The 21,551-nt window shown below is 43.6% G+C and overlaps 1 protein-coding gene across 1 annotated transcript in view; it reads right to left on the bottom strand.

Annotated features, from left to right (window-relative positions):
- The window catches only part of LOC132826167 (solute carrier family 2, facilitated glucose transporter member 5-like), a 237,741-nt gene that overhangs the window by 15,365 nt on the left and 200,825 nt on the right, over positions 1 to 21,551 (bottom strand). Inside the window, exons 7-13 of the mRNA XM_060841809.1 lie at positions 17,366 to 17,464; positions 10,068 to 10,228; positions 8,218 to 8,342; positions 7,543 to 7,688; positions 4,558 to 4,690; positions 1,932 to 2,125; positions 887 to 997 (exon numbers count right to left, since the gene is read on the bottom strand). Of these exons, the coding sequence (XP_060697792.1) occupies positions 887 to 997; positions 1,932 to 2,125; positions 4,558 to 4,690; positions 7,543 to 7,688; positions 8,218 to 8,342; positions 10,068 to 10,228; positions 17,366 to 17,464 (969 nt within the window). The remainder of the gene's footprint in view (positions 1 to 886; positions 998 to 1,931; positions 2,126 to 4,557; positions 4,691 to 7,542; positions 7,689 to 8,217; positions 8,343 to 10,067; positions 10,229 to 17,365; positions 17,465 to 21,551) is intronic.

Genomic DNA, 21,551 nt, shown 5'->3' with positions numbered 1-21,551 from the left:
CTCGGTCAAATCCTTGATGTCAAGGGCTGTTACTCTCACCTCATCTCTGGAATTCAGCTCTTTTGTCCATGTTTGAACCAGAGTTATAATACGTCAGGAGCTTTGGTCCTAATGGATCCCAAAGTAGGCATCACTGAGCAGGTCATTGCTGAGCAGGTGCTGCTTGATAGCTTCCATCACTTTACTGATAATCATGAGCAGACAGATAGGATGGTAATTGGCTGGGTTGGATTTCTCCTGTTTTTAATGTATAGGAAGTTGTCAGTAGATACCAGTGCTGCAACTGTACTGGAAGAGCTTGGCTAGGGGAGCCGCTAGTTCTGGAGCACAAGTCTGGACTACAGTTGAAATTTTGTCAGGCTCATAGCCTTTGCAGTATCCCGTACTTACAACTGTTTCTTGGTATCACGTGAAGTGAAGTGAAGTGGCTGAAGTCTGGTATCTGTAATGCTGGGGACCACTGAAGGAGTCCAAGATGAATCGTTCACTTGGTAATTGTGGATGATGATTACAGCGAATATTTCAGCCTTAACTATGCACTGTGTGCTGGGCTCTTTCATCATTGTGGATACGGATACTTGTGGAGCCTTAGTCTAACCTCCACTGAAACATGAACTGGTTGGGTTTAAGGTGGTTTGGATTCTCATGCCAGATATATTTTGCCTTTTAGCCTCCCACCTGAACCAAACCGACCGAATCCATGTTTGTGGCTCCCCCATTTCACCCTGTTCCCGTCTTTATATGTCACCTGACCTGCTGAGTATTTCCAGCATTTTCCGCTGGTCCTTCAGGGTTACAGCATCTTCAGGAATTCACTACAAATGTCTCCATGCCTGGCTCGTTGTTTTAGGGTTATTGGTGAAATAGGAAATAAGCTGTAACTTACCCCAATCAGTCCGGCAACAACCTCAATTGCACCAGTCCCCACAGTGGTGTACTGGATATATTGCTTAGGGATCCCAGATTTTTCAAATATCCTATTTGTATAGAACCAGATCTGAAAGAAAACCAGATTGGTTTGTACAAACAGGTCAGTTTGCAGTTCAAACTAATCATGAAACAAATCATTGACAGAAACAGATCCCAAATGCAGCTCATCATTGGGTAGTATTAGCTGTCATTCAGGGTAACACTTCTGTCTCAGAGTCAGATGGTGGGAGTTCAAGTAATGTTTCAGAAGCTTGAGCACAAGATCCAGGCTGACACTCCAAGTGCAGTAGTGAGGGACATTGCAACATTACAGAGGGTCAATAGTGAGGGAGTTCACCATTGTCAGGGAGTGCTGGAAGAGTACAACATTGTCAGAGGATCAGTACTGAGGGAGTGTCGCACTGTCGGAGGATCAGTGCTAAGGGACTGCTGTACTGTTGGAGGATCAGTACTGAGGGAGTGCTGCATTGTCAGGGGGTCAGTCCTGAGGCAGTGCAGGACTGTCAGAGGATCAGTGCTGAGGGACTGCTGCACTGTTGGAGGATCAGTACTAAAGGAGTGCAGCACTGTCAGAGGGTCAGGTGGGGGTGTGCCACATTGCCAGAGGGTAAGTACTGAAGGAGTACCCCATTGAATGAGGACAGCAAGTTAAATTGAAGCCTCATGTATCAGTTCAGGCAGATGTAGAAGATCCCATGGTCTAACTGAAGAACAGGGGAGTTCTCTCTGATGGTCTGATGATATTTGTCACTAAACCAATATCTTTAAAGAGATATTCTGTCTTTTTCTCATTGTTGTTTGCTGAATTTACTGTGTGCAAACTGATTGCTATGTTTCTTACCTTACAGCAGTGGCCACACTTCAAATGTTAGTCATTGGCTGTGTAGTGCTTTGCGATGTTCTGAGGTCACAAATGTGCAAAGGAGAAGCAAGTCTTTCTCTCTCTTGGCCTCTCGCTTCTTTGACATACCCAATTTCCCTTCATTTCCATCCTCACTCACCGCGTCTATTCCTGAAAGCTGCATCCCAATGTTGATCACAATGACTGACATGAGCTGCCATCGGACTGAGTAATCGGCTATCAGCTGGAAAACCGAGAGGGTTTGTAAGGAAGTCAATGATCTCTGCTCTTCCTGCATCTCCTCAATCTCTGCCTGTAGGTTGCTGTTGTACTTGTTCCGATACCACGTCAGTGCTAGGGGAGAGAATGGCAAAGGAAAGAAAAAATAAATTATCTGATTATTCAACATGGCCACGGATTCAGTCCCTGGTGTCTCACCCATTCTCCCAACTCTCTGTGGCCAGTTAGACTTGCCCACTATGTGAGGCACAAATGAATTTGTCTCTGGAACTTATTAAGCACAATGGCGCAACTAGATGCAGCCCCAGTAAGACCATCTTGCATCTCACCTCTGATCCCAAATAGCCATCTTTCATCTCAGTTGGGCAGTACACAGGAATGTGAGGCCAAGCAGATTGACAAAGCAGACTCATTGGGCTGAATGGCCTCCTTCTGCTCCATTTCTTATGATCTTGTGACCCTGGGCAGACTGACCATTTCATTCTCAGACATTGTTGGTGAGATTGAGACTGTTATTTCACCTTCTCTCTTGCTCACTGACACATGGTCATTGGGAGATGCTATTGAACCACTGCTCTGCAGAAGAAGAGGAACAGGTTGTTCAGCCAGTTCAGCACAGGGGGTGTGGAAAAGGCTGCCAGATCTACCCACCTGGGTTAAAAAAAATGAGGTAAAAACAATGATGAAGGGTATTCCTGATGAAGGGCTTTTGCCCGAAACGTTGATTTTACTGCTCCTCATATGCTGCCTGAACTGCTGTGCTTTTCCAGCACTTCTAATCCATGACCTACCACCTGGACAAGATTAAAACTCTGGTTCCAAATGTGTTTCTGGGACAATGCAGCAGTGACCTGGCCCACTGTCTAGCTGCAATCTCTCATTAGTACAAGGAGAAAAGTGAAAATATGAAACAGTAGCTGAAACAGATACAGACAGAGTCCCAGTCACATAGCCAGCAATCATAATTTTTTAATTCATCGGTGGGATGTGTGCCATGCTGGCTGGGCCAGCATTTATTGCTCTTTATGGTCTGGAGAATGTGGTGGTGAGCCACCATTTGAACTGTTGTAGATTGGAGGGTGCACGGGACACCCATAATGTTTTTGGGGACGGGGGTGTGGGCAAGAGGCAAGTCCCAGAGTTTTGACCCAGCAACACTGAAAATGGCAATATAAAACCATGTCAGGATAGTGCGTGGTTTGGTGGGGAACTTACAGGTGGTGGTGTTCCAATGCATCTGCTGCATTTGTCCTTCTAGATAGTTGTGGTTGTGAGTTTGGATGGTGCTGTTAGTGTATTTCTGCAGTGTATCTAACAGATAATACATAATACTGATACCGAGCATTGGTGGTGGAGGAAGTGAATGCTGAAGATGTGAGATGGAGTGCCAGTCAAGCAGGCTGCTGTGTCCTGAGTGATGTCAAACTGACTGAGGGTTGTTGGATCTGCACGGATCTAGGTAAGAGGGGAGTATTCCCTCACGCTCCTCACTTGCATCTTGTGTGGATGGCGGACAAAGTTTGGGGAGTCACAAGGAGAGTTATTCACTGCAAAATATCCAGCCTCTGACCTGATCTTACAGCCACAGTATTTTTAATGGATAGTCCAGTTCAGTTCCTAGTCAATGATGACCCCCAGGATGTTCATAGTGGGGAATTTAGTGATGGCAATGCCATTAAACATCAAAGGGAGGAGGTTAGACTCTCTTTTGTTGCAGATGGTAACTACCAGGTATCTGTGTGGCACAAGCATTAAAAGCAAGGCCTAAAGTGCTCACAGCACGGACTGCAAACTGCTGAGACTGGAAGCACTAGGGAGGTCAGCTAGGTGTGGGGCTGCTGCGTAGTGTTCTGGCAATTTTTGAGAGGGCTGATTTGTGGTTGAGTTGTTGTTGGTCAGGTCGAAGTGTGGGCCTGGGTGAGGAGGGCGAGCAGCCGTTCTGTTAACAAGTCGCTGACTCAAAATGTTAACTCTGCTTTCTTCCTGTAGATGCTTCCAGATCCACTGAGATTCTCCAGCAATTTCTGTTTTTGTTTCAGATCTCCAAAATCCCCAGTTTTAGTATAAGTTGGTTTGTGTTGGTATACAATTCGGCTGTTGGTGATGCACACAGCACCTCATGATGCCCAGTTGTGAGTTGCTAGATCAGTTCAAAGTCTGTCCCATTTTGCACAGTCATAGTGGCACACCGCACAATTGAGGGTACTCGCAATGTGAAGACTGATAAAATTATCAGTGATATTATGGAACTCACTTTTGTCAAATATTCCAAATTGTTTTCTACTTTCACCTTGGAGTGACAATGCTGAGTGTTTCTGTCACACTGAAAGTAGGAAAGATTGAGCTCTACAACGTGCTTTGGAGGTACTTTCAACTGATATTTTAAGTCCCCGTTTATTCATCAACACAACACACCACCTTCTGCTGCTTCCTCTCCCTCCACTCCTTCCCCTTCCAACTCTCCATCCACAATTCCAACCCCTCTCTCCCTTCCTCTTCTCCTCCCTCCCCCAGCCCTCCCCTCCATCCCCATTCCCAGTTCACACCTCGCACTGTGGCTGCAACGTCCTCTTTCTGAATCAGCAGATATCGCGGACTTTCTGGGAACCAAGGAAGGAACAGCAGTTCAACCAGGGCTGGAGCCATGATCAGAGACAGCAAGAGAGGCCAGTCCTTCTCCTGTAGACAGTCACAGAAATGGAGGGGCGTGGGGTGTGGAAGAGAGAGTGACCAATAATCAGGAAGAAGGATAGAAAGGAGATGGACGAGATGGATGGGGGGGGGAGAGAGACAAGAAAGAGATGGACACAGAGAGACAGAGTCAGAAAGAGAGCGCGAGAAACAAAGAGTGCACAATGGACAGAATGAAAGAGATACAGAGAGACATGAACAGAGATAGAGAGAGAGAGCAGAAGAGGAAGACTCAGAAATAAACTCAGAGAGGACATAAAGAAAAGAGATGAACAAGGAGAGAGGGAGTTAAATAAAGAGGAATAGACAGAGGGAGAGAAAGAGAGAGAGAGAGAGAAAGGCAGATAGACATGGAAAAAGCAGAGAGAAAGAGAGGGAGAAAAACAGGGAGAAACAGGGAATGAGGCAAAAAGGGGGGAAGAAGAAAATAAGTCATATACAAAGGAGAGAAAGCCAATGTGGATTTGTAACTGGAGAAACCTCTGCTTAGAAGTGAGCTCATTATCTAAACCTGTGTTCAGTTTGACCTAAATACAAGCACATACAAACCAGGGATGGGAGTGGGGTGGGGTTTGTGTATGTATGTACACCAGAGCCAAATACACAGACACTGCAGCATTTCTGTCAAAGGTCAAATATAATAGAGTATACATAGGTTGCAACAGGTATACCAGGAGACAGGTAAATGGTAGAGAGTACACTGGGGTGGGGGAAAGATGTATATAAATCAGAGCAGGTGGGAAACACCAAGGTGCCCAAAACTGGGAAGGAATCCGTGGGAGCCAGTGTACCAGGGGTAATGTGATGGAAGATGTATAATTAAAATGTATAATGTCATTTTTGGAAGAGGTATTTTACCAAAGAGGCAGATGAATGTGGATCATTTCTATTAAGTTTACTTGAAGAGTAAATTGAGTTCAGTGTCATTGTGAAACTGTGACCTTATTCTGGCATTGTTCAGAAAACAAGTGGCTCTGGACCCCTGTGGTGTGTTAATGGAAAACTGTATGTACTGTGTTAGTTTAGAAAAACGAGAGATTGGAAGTTTTCAGGGCAATTGGGAAGAGAACTGACTGGGGTCAGAGCTGGGCCAGGAGTGGGGTGGAGTTTGTGTATGTATGTATATCAGAGCTAAATACACAGGAAGGCAAGTACACTGCAGCATTTCTGTCAAAGGTCAAATATAATAGAGTATACATAGATTGCAGCAGGTATACAGGAGTTCAGGATAGTTCAGTGAAAACACAGTCACCTTCTTAGTTGAAAACTTTAGTTGGTGCAGTTTCCAAAACAAGAGACTTTCGCTAGAAATCTATAGGTTATTAGAACCTGAGAATCTCTCAGCTTTGTAGGTATTCATGTAAAAATAAATATACCATTGTGCACAGAAAAGAAACTGGGGAGAAGCAGTTAACTGGAGCACAAAAATTTCATAGTGAGATAATTTATAAAGGATTGCAGCTCCAGGCCAGAGACTGGACCAATAGTCTGCACATCAGCATTCTGTGCTCTCTTGTACACACTTTGTGACCCAGTGAGTAACAATCTTGTCTCTGAGTCTGTGGTATTTTAAACATAACTCCACACAGCATGGCACAGTACTGAGTACTGAAGATTTACTGCACTGTTGGAGGGTAGAACAGAGGAAGCACTACACTGTCAAAGGCTCAGTACTGAGAGAATGCTGCACTGTTGGAGGGTAAACACTGAGGGAGTATTATATTGTCAAGGGCTTAGAACGGAGGAAGCACTGAATGCTAGGAGATCAGTACTGAGGGAATGTTGTACTGGCAGGGGTCAGTATGAGGAAATGTTGCACTATCACAGAATTAACACTGAGGGAGCGTTGCACCATAAAAGGGTCAGTACTGAGGGAGTACTGCACTACTGGAGGGTCAGTACTGAGGGAGTACTGCACTATTGGGGGGTCAGTACTGAGGGAATACTGAACTGTCTGAGAGTCAGCACTGAAGAAGCACTGCTTTTTGTAAAGTCAAATATTGTGTCTGGTGACTAAAAGCATAGTCAAAGAAGTAGGTTTTAAGACATAATTTTAAAGAAGAATGTGAAGTACTGAAGTGGAGAGCTGTGAGAAGCAAATTCCTCAGCTTGGATTCCAAACAATGGTTGGCATAGTCATTGGTCAAGATATTTATATTAGAGGAGCACAGATATCCTGGAGGACTATAGGGTTAGAGGAGATTACAGAGATTGGGAGGTATGAGGCCATGGAGGGTTTTGCAAACAAGGATGAGAATTTTACATTGAGGCACTGTGGGAACTAATGAGGGCCAGTTAGCCCCACAGTGACCACAGGGAAATGGAACCGTGTGAGTGAGGTCACAGGCAGCCATTTTGAATGAGTTTAAGTAGTTTAAGAGGAGGTGGTGGCGTGGTGACAAGGTCACTTACTCAGTAATCCTGAACCCCAGGCTAATGTTCTGGAGACATTGGGTTGAATCATGCCATGGCAGATTGCTGGCAAAACTCAGCAGGTCTGGCAGCATGTGCGGGAAGAAAGCAAGAGTTTACTTTTTGAGTGCAGTGACTCTTCACCACAACAAGGTTTTCAATGTACTGCTTCAGCCTCCAAGAGCTGGTTGGGAGAGGGATAGCGTCAAATTTGTTTCCGTGCTGTTGTGCCATCTAGCTCTTTGTCAGACTGAGATAATAGGTGAAGCAGTGCTCCCCGAAGCCATCCTCAAAACGAATTCAGATCAGCTGTCAGAGATTGAAAGGATTCAGTGTTTACCATGAGTACCTCAGAGGCAGACGCTGAATAAACTTGGGCTGGGGTGAGAGAGAAGGTGAGAGGTTTGACTCGGATTCACAAGGCTTACCTTCCCCATCAACTCACTCAGTCCCAGCACTTGTGCTGCAAACACTCCCAGACAGATGAAGATAGTAGGAATTAAACCCAGGAATCCTCGCAGATTTTTGGGAGCAATTTCACCCAGATACATCGGAACCACACTGAGTGAAATACCTGGAGATAGCAAAAAATGGAGAAAGGTTTAGTCAGGAGCTGTATCAGCAGTAAAGGTACAACCTTTCAAAGCTACCAAACTATCATTTCTGGAATCATCCCTATCCTTCTTCCTTCCTACTTTTTCCTCCTTCTCTCTATCTGAGCCACTCTTTGTCATTGTGCCTCTATCTATCCTCTCTCTTCCCGATTTAATAGTCTCCTCCCTGTCTCGCTTGGTCTATGAGCATCTTTCTCTGTTTCTCTCTCTATGTGTGCATTTCTTGCAATCCATTCCTCATTTCTGACTCCCCAGCTGCCTTCCCCTCTCCATTTCTCTGCCCACTCTCTCCCTGCCCCTCCGCCTCTGCTCCACGCACTCTTCGCCCTCAATCTGTCCAAGTCCCTCCCATTCTATCCCATCTCAATTTGTGCCCTCCTCTCTCTCTCTCTGCCACCACACACCTCTCTGACTGACTCTATCATTCTCTGAACAGTTACCCCCAAGTGGGTCAGCGATGACTGAGTGAGCTGCAAATGACCTTGTTACCTGAATGGATTCCAGTCAGGAAGCGTCCCAAGATGACCATTTCCGGGGAATGCAGCACTCGGCTGAATCCCATCAGAAGTCCGGCTACTAACATCAGGAGTGTACTGTATACAAGGGTGCCCTTCCTGTCAATCAATTGGAGAGATGTTTGTGGGAGACACGGTATCAATCATGACCTGCAAGACTTAATCCTCATGCAATTCTCAGTACAGCTGGTGTCCTTGCTTATCCTTCAGTTAAAAATCCATATTTTTATTTTATTTAAGTTTTTGTAGAATGACTCTTTGGAGGAGGAGAAGAAGAGTTTTTGGACTCCAAACATTAACTCTGCTTCTCACTCCGCAGACGCTCCCAGAGCTGTTGACTTTGTCCTGCACTTTCTGCTTTTATTTCACCCTCTCCTCTCCCCCTCAGTTTCAACATCTTTTTTGGGAGAGAGATTGCCAGATTCCCACTCCCCTCAGTGTAAGGAAGAGATAACGGACTTCACCCCTGAACAGCCTGGCTCGAATTTTAACTCCCTAGTTCTGAACAGGTACTCCCTACCAATGCAATCAAATCTTTAATCAGTCTGATTAGATCATTCCTTAATCTTTTAAACCCTGTTCCTTCAATAAAGTCATTCTTTATTCAATGTGATAAGACATGATAGATCATTCCTTCTTCTCAACAGTGTTAGGTTCTGCTTAGAGCAGGCAGCAGGATTTCTAGTTGAGGTGGGAGCTGCACCCTTCTACAGTGGTCCCCTGGCAAACAGTACAAAAGACTTCAGGTAGATCTCCCAGGCTGTGCGGAGTGAACTCAGTCTCAGCCCAAGCACCGTCTCACTCTGTGGGAAATGCACAACCATCAGGTTAGGAAATCAGCAAAGATCCCTCTTCTGAATCCTGTGACAATTTCAGGAGTTTGCATGAGAAAGAGAGAGAGAGTGAAAAAGGGAGAAATGAAAGACTGAGGGAGAATGAATAAGTGAGAGAGTGAAAATAGAACAAAAAAGAAGAGTGATAAAATGTGAATAATTGAGACGGGCAAGAAATGAGAGACAGACTGAGAGGAAAATGGAAGAATGAGAGTCAGAAAAATGAGAATGAGGAAAAATAACAGAGAATAAAGGGAGAATGACAGGAAGACTACAAACAATCAGAGGCAAAGATGGGCCATTCAGCCTGTTGAACCTACTCCACCATTCAATAACATCACAGCTGACCTTACTGTAACCTCAAAACCACATTCTCACCTATCCTGGTGACCTGTCACCCTGTTGCCTAACAAGAATCACTTCATCTCTGTCATAAAAATATCAAAGGACTCTGTTTCCACCACCTTTTCAGGACAGAATTCCAAAGATTCATGATTGAAGAAATAGTTTTTAAGAAGGATCTTAAAAGAAGGAGAAGTAGAGAGAAACAGGATTTAGGGAAGGAATTCTCAGGCTGTGGGTGTAGAAAGCTGAAGTCATGGCCACCAATGGTGGAGTGTTGAAAACTGGGGTGTTTTAAGGGACCAGAATTAGAGGAAGAGGGCGACCTGGAAGATTTGTTGGCTGGAGGAGAAATAGGGAAGAGTGAGGTCCACATGAGATTTGAAAATGAAGAGGAGGAGGACTTTAAAAGTAAAACATTGTAGCCAATATAGGTCAGAGGGTATGGAGCGATTGGGGACTGGGACTTGATGTGAGGAAAGACACAGGCAACAGAGTTTTCAATAAGGTTATGGAGGGTGAGATGGGAGAGGTTGGCCTGGAGTGTGTTGGAATAGTCAGGTCCAGAGGTAACAAAAAGAGAAATGAGGGCTTCAACAGCAGCAGAACTGAGATAAGGACAGAGACGGGCGACGCTAATGATACTTACTGACCAAACCTTGCCACAAGCAGCCCGACGAGCAGAGAGCCAATCATCCCACCGACTGCAAACACTGAGACAGTTACTGAATATAGCAGCACCAGGTGAGGGGCAGGTAAGGTCTGGTTGAATCGTTCCAGGAATGTGTCATTGTAGAAACCTTTAATATACTGGGAATAAATAATTCAATAGAGACACAGAACGATAGCAGGATTCAGCCCTTCAATTCTGCTCCATCATTTTAAAACATGGCTGATCATCTACCTCAATCCCATTTTCACGCGCCATCTGCATATCCCTTGATGTCATCAGCACTTAGAAATCTATCAGTCTCTGTCTTGAACATACTCAGTGATTGAGCTTCCACAGACCTCAGGGATAGAGAATTCCAAAGATTCCACTGCCTGAGTGAAGATATTCTTCCTGACCTCAGTCTTTGCCTTTTATTCTGTGTTCCCTGGTTCCAGACATCCCCAGACAGCGGAAGCCATCTTTCTGAATCCACTCTGTCATGCCCTGTAAGACTTTTCTCAGTTTCTATGGGCCCATCTCTAATTTTTCTCAAAATCCAGAGGCTCGGTCTCTTCAAGCTCTCTTCAGGGACAGTGTCACCATCTCAGGAATCAGTCTGGTGAATCTCCACTGCACTCCCTCTATGTCAAGTATATCTTTCCTCAGATAAGGGAGCCCAAGCTGTGCACCTTACTCCAGGTACAGTATCACCAATGCTGTACACAACTGAAGCAGGACATCTTTATTCCTGTACTCAAACCCTCTTGTGGTAAAGGGCAACTTGCCTTTGTAACTGTTTGCTGCACCTGCATATTAGCTTTCAGTGATGTATGGACAAGGACATGCAGATCTCTTTGGACATCAACACTTCCCAATCTCTCACAAATCACAGTATTTAAGAAATACTCTGTGTTGCTGTTTGCCTGACTACAGTGGATAACCTCAAACTTATTCATCTTCCATGTTCTTGCTCACTCACTCAACCTGTCTAATTTCCCTTGAGCCTCTTTGCCTCATCCTCACAATTCACATTTCCATCCAAATCATTGAGTATGGATTGTGAATAGCTGGGGCCCAGGCAGTGATCCTTCTGGTACCCAACTGGTCACAGCCTGCCAACCAGAGAATGACCCATTTATTCTTACTTTCTGTTTTCTATCAGTTGATTAATTCTCAATCCATGCCACTATATTTCCCCAATTCCATGTGATCTGATATTGCTTACTAATCTCTGTGTAGGACCTTATCAAAAGCATTCTGTAATTCTAACCACACCACATCCACAGGTTCCCCCTCACCCCTTCTGCCAGTGGCTGAAAAAAACCTTCAACAGATTTGTCAAAGACAATTTCCCTTTCAAAAATGGTGGCTTTGCCTAATCAAATAACTATTTTCTAAGTTTTCAGTTATCACTTGTGATGCCAGGGCATGCAAGGCTTTGGACCAAGTGCTCAAAAATATGATTAGAATACTTAAGTGGGTTTTTTTGACCAGTTTGGGTGCCATGGGCTGAAGAGCCTTTTTCTGGGTTATAGATCTCTATGACTATATCACGCTTCATCACAGATTCTAGTATTTTCCCTCTTACTGATGTTAGGCTATCAGGTCTATAATTCCCTGTCTACTCTCCCCTTTCTTTCTTAAATAGTGAGGTCAATATTTCAATGTTTAAACATTTCAAAATGTGTAGAACTTTGAAAGATGATCATGAGTGCATCTGCTATCTCTATAGCTACATCTTCCAATACTCTGGGATGTATACTTTGAGTGTCAGGAATTTGTTAATTTTTGGTCCCACTATTATGTTTCATCTTACTTAATGTTACTAATAATTATTTCATTCAGTTCCTCATTCTCACTCCTTCCTTGGATCACTGTTATTTCTGGGAGATTTCTTTCATCTTCCTTTGTGAAGATGACCACAAAGTTATTATTTAGCTTCTCTGTCAGTTCCCTATTTCCCTTTATAAATTCTGTTAAGTCTGTATGTAGTAGGCTCCATTTGTCTTTGCAAATCTTTTCTTTCTTGTGCACACACAGACGTTTTTACAGTCTGTTTAAACGTTTCTTGCTGGTTTACATGAAAATCTATTCTCCCTTTATCAGTTTGTGTTCCTCATCTGCTGAATTTTAAAATATTCCCAATCCTCAGGTTTACTATTTTTCGATAAATTTATAAACCATCTTCTTTGATCTTTAATGTGATCTTTAACTTCCTTTGTTAGCCATGGGTGACTTGTAATGAAAATGAGTCTGTTGTATCTTGTGCTTTAAAGGAGGATATGTTTGTTGTCCATCATGTATTAATATTTAAACTATTAACAATTGCCTGTCTATCATTAAATATTTTAATGTATTCTCTACAGTTATCTTTGTTTAGATTTCAGACCCTTGCTTCTGAATGAACAACATCATTTTAAAACTTAATAAAACATTCCAAATTATTATGTAATGAATCAAGAATAAAAGAGTTGAATATTATTAAATGGATAAAGATTGCAGGAAGCTGCAGCACAGAGACATTTGTTAGTCCTCAGCCAAAAAGGTAGGATGCAAGTGGTAGGCAAAGTAAATGGAATATTGATCTTTAATTCAATGGGGATGGAGCATAAAGATAGGGAAATCTTGCTAGAACTCCACAAGGCATTAGTTATACTACATCGAGTCATAAAGAAGTACAGCACAGAAACAGACCCTTCAGTTCAACTTGTCCACACCTACCAGATATCCTCATCTAATCTAGCTCCATTTGCCAGCAATTGGCCCATATCCCTCTAAACCCTTCCTATTCATATACCCATCCAGATTCTTTTAAATGTTGCAATTGTACCAGCCTCCACCACTTCCTCTGGCAGCTCATTCCATACACGCACCACCTTCTGCATGACAAAGCTGCTCCTTAGGTCCCTTTTATATCTTTCCCCTCTCACCCAAAACCTAGTTCTGGACTCCCCTTCCCCAGGGAAAAGACCTTGTTTATTTACCCTATCCATGTCCCTCATGATTTTATAAATCTCTAAAGATCACCCCTCAGCTTCCGATGGTCCAGGGAAAACAGCCCCAGCCTATTCAGCCTCTCCCTATTGCTCAATACCTCCAACCCTGGCAACATCCTTGTAAATCTTTTCTGAACCCTTTCAAGTTTCACAACATCCTTCTGATAGGAGGGAAACCAGCATTGCATACAATATTCCAAAAATGGCCTAAACAATGTCCTGCACAGCACAACATGACCCCTCAACCCCTTTACTCAATGCTCTGACCAATAAAGGCAAGCATACCAAAAACCTTCTTCACCACCCTATCTACCTGCAACTCCACTTTCAAGGAACTATGAACCTGCACTCCAGATCTCTTTGTTCAGCAACACTCCCTAGGACCTTACCATAAGGTATAAGATATACCTTTCCAAAATGTAGCACCTCACATTTATCTAAATTAAACTCCATCTACCACTTCTCAGCCCATTGATCAAGGTCCAGTTGTACTCTGAAGTAACTTTCTTCATTGTCCACTACAACTCCAATTTTGGTGTCATCTGCAAACTTACTAACTATACCTCCTATGTTTACATCCAAGTCATTTATATAAGTGACAAAAAGCAGTGGACCCAACGTCGATCCTTGTGGCACACCACTGGTCACAGGCCTCCAGTCTGAAAAGTAACCCTCCACTCCACCATCACCCTCTGTCTTCTACCTTTGAGCCAGTTCTGTATCAAATGGCTAGATCTCCCTGTATGCCATGAAATCTAACCTTGCTAACGAGTCTACCATGAGGAACCTTGTTCGACATCTTACTGAAGTCCAAATACCTGGAATACTGTAAACAGTTTTGGTCCCTTTATCGCAGGAAGACTATACTGGAATTGGAGGCAGCTCAGAGAAGGTTCACTAAGCTGACACCAGGTATGGAGGGACTGTGTTATGAGAAGAGATTTTGTATCTTGCACCTGTACTCATTGGAATTCTGAAGAATGAGAGGCAACTTTATTGAAACATTGCTAGGGGATTCGATAGTGTAGATGTGGAGAGGTTGTTTGCCCTGTATGAATGTGTAGGACCAGAGGACATAATCCCAGATTAAGGGGTCATACAGTTAAGACAGAGATGAGGAAGAATTTCTTCTTTCAGAGGGTAATGAATCTGTGGATTAGTTTATAACAGAGGCTGAGTCATTAGGTATATTCAAGACTGAGATAGACCTATTTTTAATTAGTAAGGGAACTGAGGCTTTTGGGGAAAAGGCAGTTGAGGGTTATCAGACCAGCCATGGTCTCACTGAATGGCAGAGCATGCACCACGGGCTGAATGGCTTCCTTCTGTTCCTGTGTCTCATGGCCTTATTTTTAAAATTCTGCATTCCCACCCACCCCCAATAATCCTGGAATTCTCTGCCTTGCAAGAATCTATCCATCTCTTAGAAATTCTTGATGACCCCCACCTCCACTGTCTTCTGAGGAGGAAATATCCAAAGTTTTACAACCTCTGAGGAAAAATATCTCCTCTAATCTCTGTCCCAAAAAGAATGATCCCTAATTTTAAAACAATTCCCCCTAATTCTAGACTCAGCCACAAGAGGAGACAACCTTTCCACGCCCACCTTGTTAAGACCATTTATGATGTTACAAACTTCAGTTAAATCACCCCTCATTTTTCAAAACTCCAGTGAAAATGAGCTCGGCCTGTCCAACAGTAATGGCTGAGTAATTCTAGATCAAAATCTGAACATCCTTCCCAACAACACTGTGAATGCCTTTACCGTCCAAAGACTGCAAAGATTCAAGAAGGCAGCTCCCACCACCTTCTCAAGTGCAATTCAGGTTTGGCTGTAAGTGAAAACAAAATATCGCAGAAAGTCTGGAAATCTGAAATTTAGATGAGAAAATGCTGGAGAAACTCAGCCGTTGTGGCAGGATCTATGGATACAATCAGTTATGACTCTTCCTCAGAGCCGGATTGCTGAACTGTTGGGTTTTGCTGGCAATATCTTTTTTATTATGGGCTATAAATGTTGGCCTAACCAGTGAGACCCACATGCCAGGAATTAAATTTTAACAACACTTACATTTCTCAACTTTAACAAACTGCCTCATTGAACCTGACAATCGCAGGGACCCAACAGCTTTCACAGAACACGTTTCTCCGGTTTATGTACTTATCTAACATTTAACTCTCTGATCCCGAACTCAGCTCACCCCATTTGTCTCTGAAACCATAATCAACACCCACGTTCATCGCCACAGTGCCCACAATCTCCCATACAAATCTCCCATCCCCACACACCCTTCCAACCCACATAGCCTCTCACCCTGACAAACTTTCCTTCCCTAATATACCCTCTAACCCAGAACTTCTACAAACACTCCCACCCACACCATCCACCCCCAAATACCCTCTCATCCCCACAAATCTTGCCACTCACATACACATCTCACCTGCCACACCCTCCCAAATTCGCATGCCCTCCCAATCCTCGCACCCACCCATCTACCAGCATCTCCTCCCAGCTACACCCCACTCAAACTCCCCCTCCACCAGGTCTTAAATACATGGAGGCTGTGGGCAAATTCACCCCAAAAGTCTTCAAATAAAATTTAATCATGAAGGTCATCAGATAGAAATTATACACTTTCACCCCACCCTACCACATTTGTTAAGTTTTGGGGAGCTGCTCCTCCAATCACAGATTGGTTAATTCACTGTGAACCAATCAGCAGTAAATGCAAGAGGAGAAACAGCCTGTAATAGGAGGAGTAGCTAGTAGTTGGGAAAGGGAACGTTTTGCCAGGAACTTGGCTGGTGATTCTGTGAAGCTTGTTGGGAGGTGTGGCTTCTGTCAGAAGCTGGGGATTTTGCTGGGAATTCTGCTGCTTTCGCCAAAGGTCATACCTTTTATTGGGTGTCTGGTCATCTAAGGGGAGGGTTAAGAGTAGAAGCTCCAAGACAGATAGAGATAGAGGTGGAGGGAATGACGCGCCTGAAAGTGGAATGGAGCAATGGAGGTGATAAAAGGATTGTGGAGAGAGTGGCTCAAAGGAGATAAAACAGTTTCAAACCTCTCAAAAAAGAAATATTTACGCAACTGGGATCAAGGCAAACTTAACCATATGGCATAGTAAACTAAATGCAAATGTCTAGTTTAAGACTGTAAAGATTCAGAAGTTACCGTAGAGGAAAAATGTAGTGAATGATGTTGTAATAAACACTGTGCCAATTATAAAATTTATTTCTGAAACTTAGCTCTGTGATAGTAACTGCTTGGTTAGATTGTTCTAGCTTTGTGCTTTTGTGGTGGAAATGCAATTAGCTATGACTGCACCAATCTGTGGAAGGTGTGCTTAGGGTGATGGCTATTTGTATGTAGATGTGGTCAAAGTCAGAAGTCAGATGACACCAGGTTATAGTCCAACAGGTTTATTTGAAATCACAAGCTTTCAGAGCACTCCTTCATCAGGTGAAGTCACTTCCCCTGACAGAGGAGCAGCATTCCGAAAGCCTGTGATTTCAATTAAACCGGTTGGACTATAACCTAGTGTCATGTGACTTCTGACTTTAACTAATGCCCATCTTATGGCAATTTTAATAGTAGGAAATGAATGCTTTCCTTCAGTGGTTGTGGGCTTAAATTTAATGGAGCATCGAGAATGTTGGTGGATTCTTCTAATTCTGCTTCTATCTGAGACCAAATGCCTCATTTGAAAATAAAACCCACAGAAGAAACCATTATTTTGGGCTGCATCAACTGATAAATGGGTCAGTGAGATTGAAAAATTAGCCCCAAAAATAAAAAAGTAACCATTCAGAAAATCTCAAAAGGAGCCCTCGAAAGTAATCATTTTGGGTGGCACGGTGGCTCAGTGCCTCACAGCGCCAGAGACCCGGGTTCAATTTCCGCCTCGGGCAACTGTCTGTGTGGAGTTTGCACATTCTCCCCGTGTCGCGTGGGTTTCCTCCGGGTGCTCCGGTTTCTTCTCACAGTCCAAAGATGTGCAGGTTAGGTGAATTGGCCGTGCTAAATTGCCCGTAGTGTTAGGTGCATTAGTCAGGGGTGAATGTAGGGGAATGGGTCTGGGTGGGTTGCTTTTTGGAGGGTCGGTGTGGACTTGTTGGGCTAAAGGGCCTGTATCTGCATTGTAGGGAATCTAATCTAATCTAAAAAAAATTTAAGCCCTGCCATAGAGCCATACTCCCCCTGTACCCGAATATGCCTTGCCACACTCCCTCCCATTCCCACATGATGTTGTACCTGTGCTGTGTCGGACACAGCAATCCCGCTCAATTATGTTATCTCACCTCTGCCGGTGAGTTCACCACTGCTAAGTTATAGCCATAGGCCATGGAGGAACCAAAGGAAGTGAGGATTGATACTGCCAGGAGAGGCCACGTCAAGTGCTGTGTAAAGACAGAAAATAAGAGCAATGAGATTAAAACATAATACTCCTGATGTTGATTGTCTCTGAGTATCCTGAAGCTACTATGCAGATGGTCAGCACTGACAATGAAGAAAGAGAAATTCTGTAGGTCCTTCACTTTAGTTTCATGTCTATGGGTCACAGGCAGAACAAGGAAACAATAGCCCATTGTGTCACTTTTCAAATCATGCTAAAGTAACTAACTATTTACAGAATATGCTGCAAAATGTACAATATACATTGAGCTTTAGCTCAATGACCGGCTCTTGAATGCAGTAGTGAGTGTTTCGGTAGTGCTGTACATTTGGAGTGTCAATACTAAGGGAGGGTTGCACTATCAGAGGGTCAGTACAGAGGAAGTGCTGCACTGTCAGAGGGTTAGTACTGAGGGAGTGCTGCACTGTCAGAGGGTTAGTACTGAGGGAGTGCTGCACTGTCGGAGGGTCAGTACTGAGGGAATGTTGCACTGTCAGAAGGTCAACACTGAGGAAGTTCCTACTGTCAGAGGGTCAGTACTGACAGGAGGTGCACTGTCAGAGGGTCAGTACTGAGGGAGTGCTGCACTGTCAGAGGGTCAGTACTGAGGGAGTGTTGCACTGTCATAAGGTCAACACTGAGGAAGTTCCTACTGTCAGAGGGTCAGTGCTGAGGGGGTGCTGCACTGTCAGAGGGTCAGTACTGAGGGGGTACCGTACTGTCAGAGGCTCAGTACTGAGGGAATGCCGTATTCTCAGAGAGTCAGTACTGAGGGAGTGCTGCACTGTCAGAGGGTCAGTACTGAGGGAAAGCTGTCCCATTGGAAGGGTAGCAGTGGGATAGTGATGCAATGCTCTGCACTTGATTGTCTATCCTGAAAGGTATCACTGATGTCTGCCTGCTATCTTGAGGTAGGTGTATCAGATTGCAAGGCCACTACTTTCAAGAAGTGTATGTGGGAGCAGAGATCTCTCAGTTCTGGGGCCAATCAATCTCCCTGTGCCAATACCTGTATAGAATGAGCATGTGATGAGACAGGTCACTTTGGAGAGCTGTATTTGAGAACCCTTTATGCAGTATAAGGGAAAGACAGTTACATATTAGATTAGATTAGATTCCCTTTGGCCCAACAAGTCCACACCAACCCTCCGAAGAGTAACTCACCCAGACTCATTCCCCAACCCTATATTTATGCCTGACTAATGCACCTAACACTGCAGGCAATTTAGCATGGCCAATTCACCTGACCTGCACATCTTTTGGATTGTGAGAGGAAACCCAGGCAGACACGGGGAGAATGTGCAAACTCCACACAGTCACCCGGGTCACTGGTGCTGTGAGGCAGCAGTGCTAGCCACTGAGTCACTGTGCCACCCCCAGAATATTAAGAGCCTTACTGGGTGATAAATAGCCTCAGGAACAGTGGACAAGCAGGCACCCACAGCCTGAGATACTCCTGACTGGTACCTTACTGTAGCATGTAGCAATTATGGGCTTAATGCACACCATAATGCAGTGAGGTATTGGCTGATCTAGTGCACGTGGAATTACAGCCTGGCAGAGCATTTGATACATTTGAGATTGAGAAGGGATTTAAAATGAAAAGAACACAAGTTGAGTTTAAGATTACAGGGCAGTGCCAAGAAGAACCCACACAAGGAGCGGGGAATTGTTTACAGAAACTGGAAGTCTTGCTACAGAGAGAGCAGAATGTGCTTACCTTGTGTTATGTAGTTTATGACACGGTCCCATCCTCTAGACTGTATTATATAGTCCGTAACTCCCTTTGACTTCTCCATTATTCTATACAGAATGTATCCCCTAACACCTATTACCAAACACATGCAGACTACATCATTTTTACTGCCTCCTATAACACGTGGTTAGGGTGAAGTAAATTCTCAAGGAGAGGAACAGGGAAATAAAGAAGAAAATGCTGAAATGGTTGAAGAAGCAGCAGAGAAGAAGATAAATAAATTGAGACAATGAGAAAGGGAGAGAGGGAAAAGCCAATGGACAGAGAGAGATACAAACACAGTTAAATAAGGAGGATGGTGAGAGAAATAGAAACAGAGAGAAACAGCGAAGAATGAGAAAATAAACAGAGGAATTGAATGAGGGGCATACAGTAAAAGAGAGAGCAATGGGGTGAGAATATGTGGAGAGAAAGACTGAAGAAGTTCAACATTTCTTAAATTATTGTTTGCAAATGAAGAATGAATTTACTTAAAAAGAGCGAGTTTGATGGAACAGAAAAGAAACAGATTTTCACAGATTTAAAATTTACTGTAGGAGACTTTAAAATACTAATAAGGAAGAGATGTGAAAGATGTGTGTGTGTGTGTGTGTATATATGTGTGACAGTTCATTTCATACATCCACCATCTTCTAGGTGAAAATGTTGCTCATTCGCTCCCTTTAAAATCTTTCCCCTGTCACCTTAAACCCATGCCCTCTAGTTTTGGACTCTTAACCTGGGCAAAAGACTTTAGCTATTCATCCTATCTATGAAGTTAAAAATCACACAACACCAGGTTATAGTCCAACAGGTTTAATTGGAAGCACACTAGCTTTCGGAGCAACGCTCCTTCATCGGGTGATTGTTCCTTCATCAGGTGATAGACTATCACCTGATGAAGGAGCATCACTCCGCAAGCTAGTGTGCTTCCAATTAAACCTGTTGGACTATAACCTGGTGTTGTGTGATTTTTAACTTTGTACACCCCAGTCCAACACCGGCATCTCTAAATCATGACATCCTATCTATGTCAGTCATGATTTTATAAATTTCTAAAAGGCCACCCCTCAGCCTCCAATGCTTTAGGGAAAACACTCCAGCCTATTCAGCCTCTCACTATAGCTCACGCCCTTCAGCTCTGGCAACATCTTTGTAAATCTTTTCCGAATCCTTTCTAGTTATGTTTGCTTGCAAAGGTTAGTGAAAATACACTGTATCCATGCTTGCATGTCTTTGCTCATCACAAGACAGTATCACCTTAACATTTGAGCAAAGTAATTCAGGGGTGGTTTCAGGAAGTACTTCCTCACACAAAATGGGGAGTGGAAATCTGAAAGTCTACTCAAAAAGCTGACAAGGTCAGGGATCAGTTGAAAATGGAAATTGATGTTTGTTGGGAAGGAGCATTCCGAGTTCTGGAACGCAGGTGAGTTTTAGTATTTGGATCCATATCAGCTGCACATTAAATGAATAAGAGAACAAGTTTGAGGGTCTGAATGTCCTCCTGCTGTTCTTGTATTCAGAAACTGAGGAATTGCCAGTTAGTTAAGTACACAGTCTTTAAATCTGTGCCCTGAGAGGAGAAGTGAAATCACCCACTTCCTCTCTCCCCTGTCTGATGCATTCTCACAAGGTTGATAGTCACTGCTGGGTATACATTGAGACAAAAAAATGTAATTATCTGATTTCCAATTCCAAACTATTTCCTTCCAATGCTTTACAGATTTAGCATCAGGGTTTACAAGAGACTCTTTCTTTTATTACAGATGAATGTACACAGAGCAAACTAACAGCAGCTTCATCATGGAGAGGATTACTTATTGATTCTGGAACAGGGCAAGACAGTGAATAATTCCTGGGTGAGGGAATGGGAGAAGAATGCATACATATGGGGCAGAGAGAGACAGAAACTAACAGAAACAGGAATCAGAAAAAGACAATGAAAGATACAAAACTTCCATTTCTACAGTGACTATATGACCACTCAGTATTTCGTCAAACATAGGCACAGTTAGGAGCTAGAAATCAGAGGAGCCAGAATATGCACTGCATAATCCCACAAATAACAATCCAACTAACTTTGTGATGTTTACTGAGAGAAAAGTATTGGCCAGGATATGAGGGAGAACTTCCTTGTTATTCTTTACAATATTGGATTTGAATCTTTTATTCCCACCTGAGGGGACTGGTAAATTTAAGTATCAGGTGATTGTGTGGAGTTTGCATATTGTCCCTATGTCTGCGTGGGTTTCCCCCAGGTGCTCCAATTTGCTCCCACAGTCCAAAGATTGTGCAGGTCAGGTGGATTGGCCATGCTAAATTGTACATAGTGTCAAAGGATGTACAGGCTACG

Source organism: Hemiscyllium ocellatum, chromosome 22 (assembly GCF_020745735.1).
Source record: "Hemiscyllium ocellatum isolate sHemOce1 chromosome 22, sHemOce1.pat.X.cur, whole genome shotgun sequence".
Taxonomy (NCBI): domain Eukaryota; kingdom Metazoa; phylum Chordata; class Chondrichthyes; order Orectolobiformes; family Hemiscylliidae; genus Hemiscyllium; species Hemiscyllium ocellatum.
This window is presented reverse-complemented; position numbering and strand designations above follow the sequence as displayed.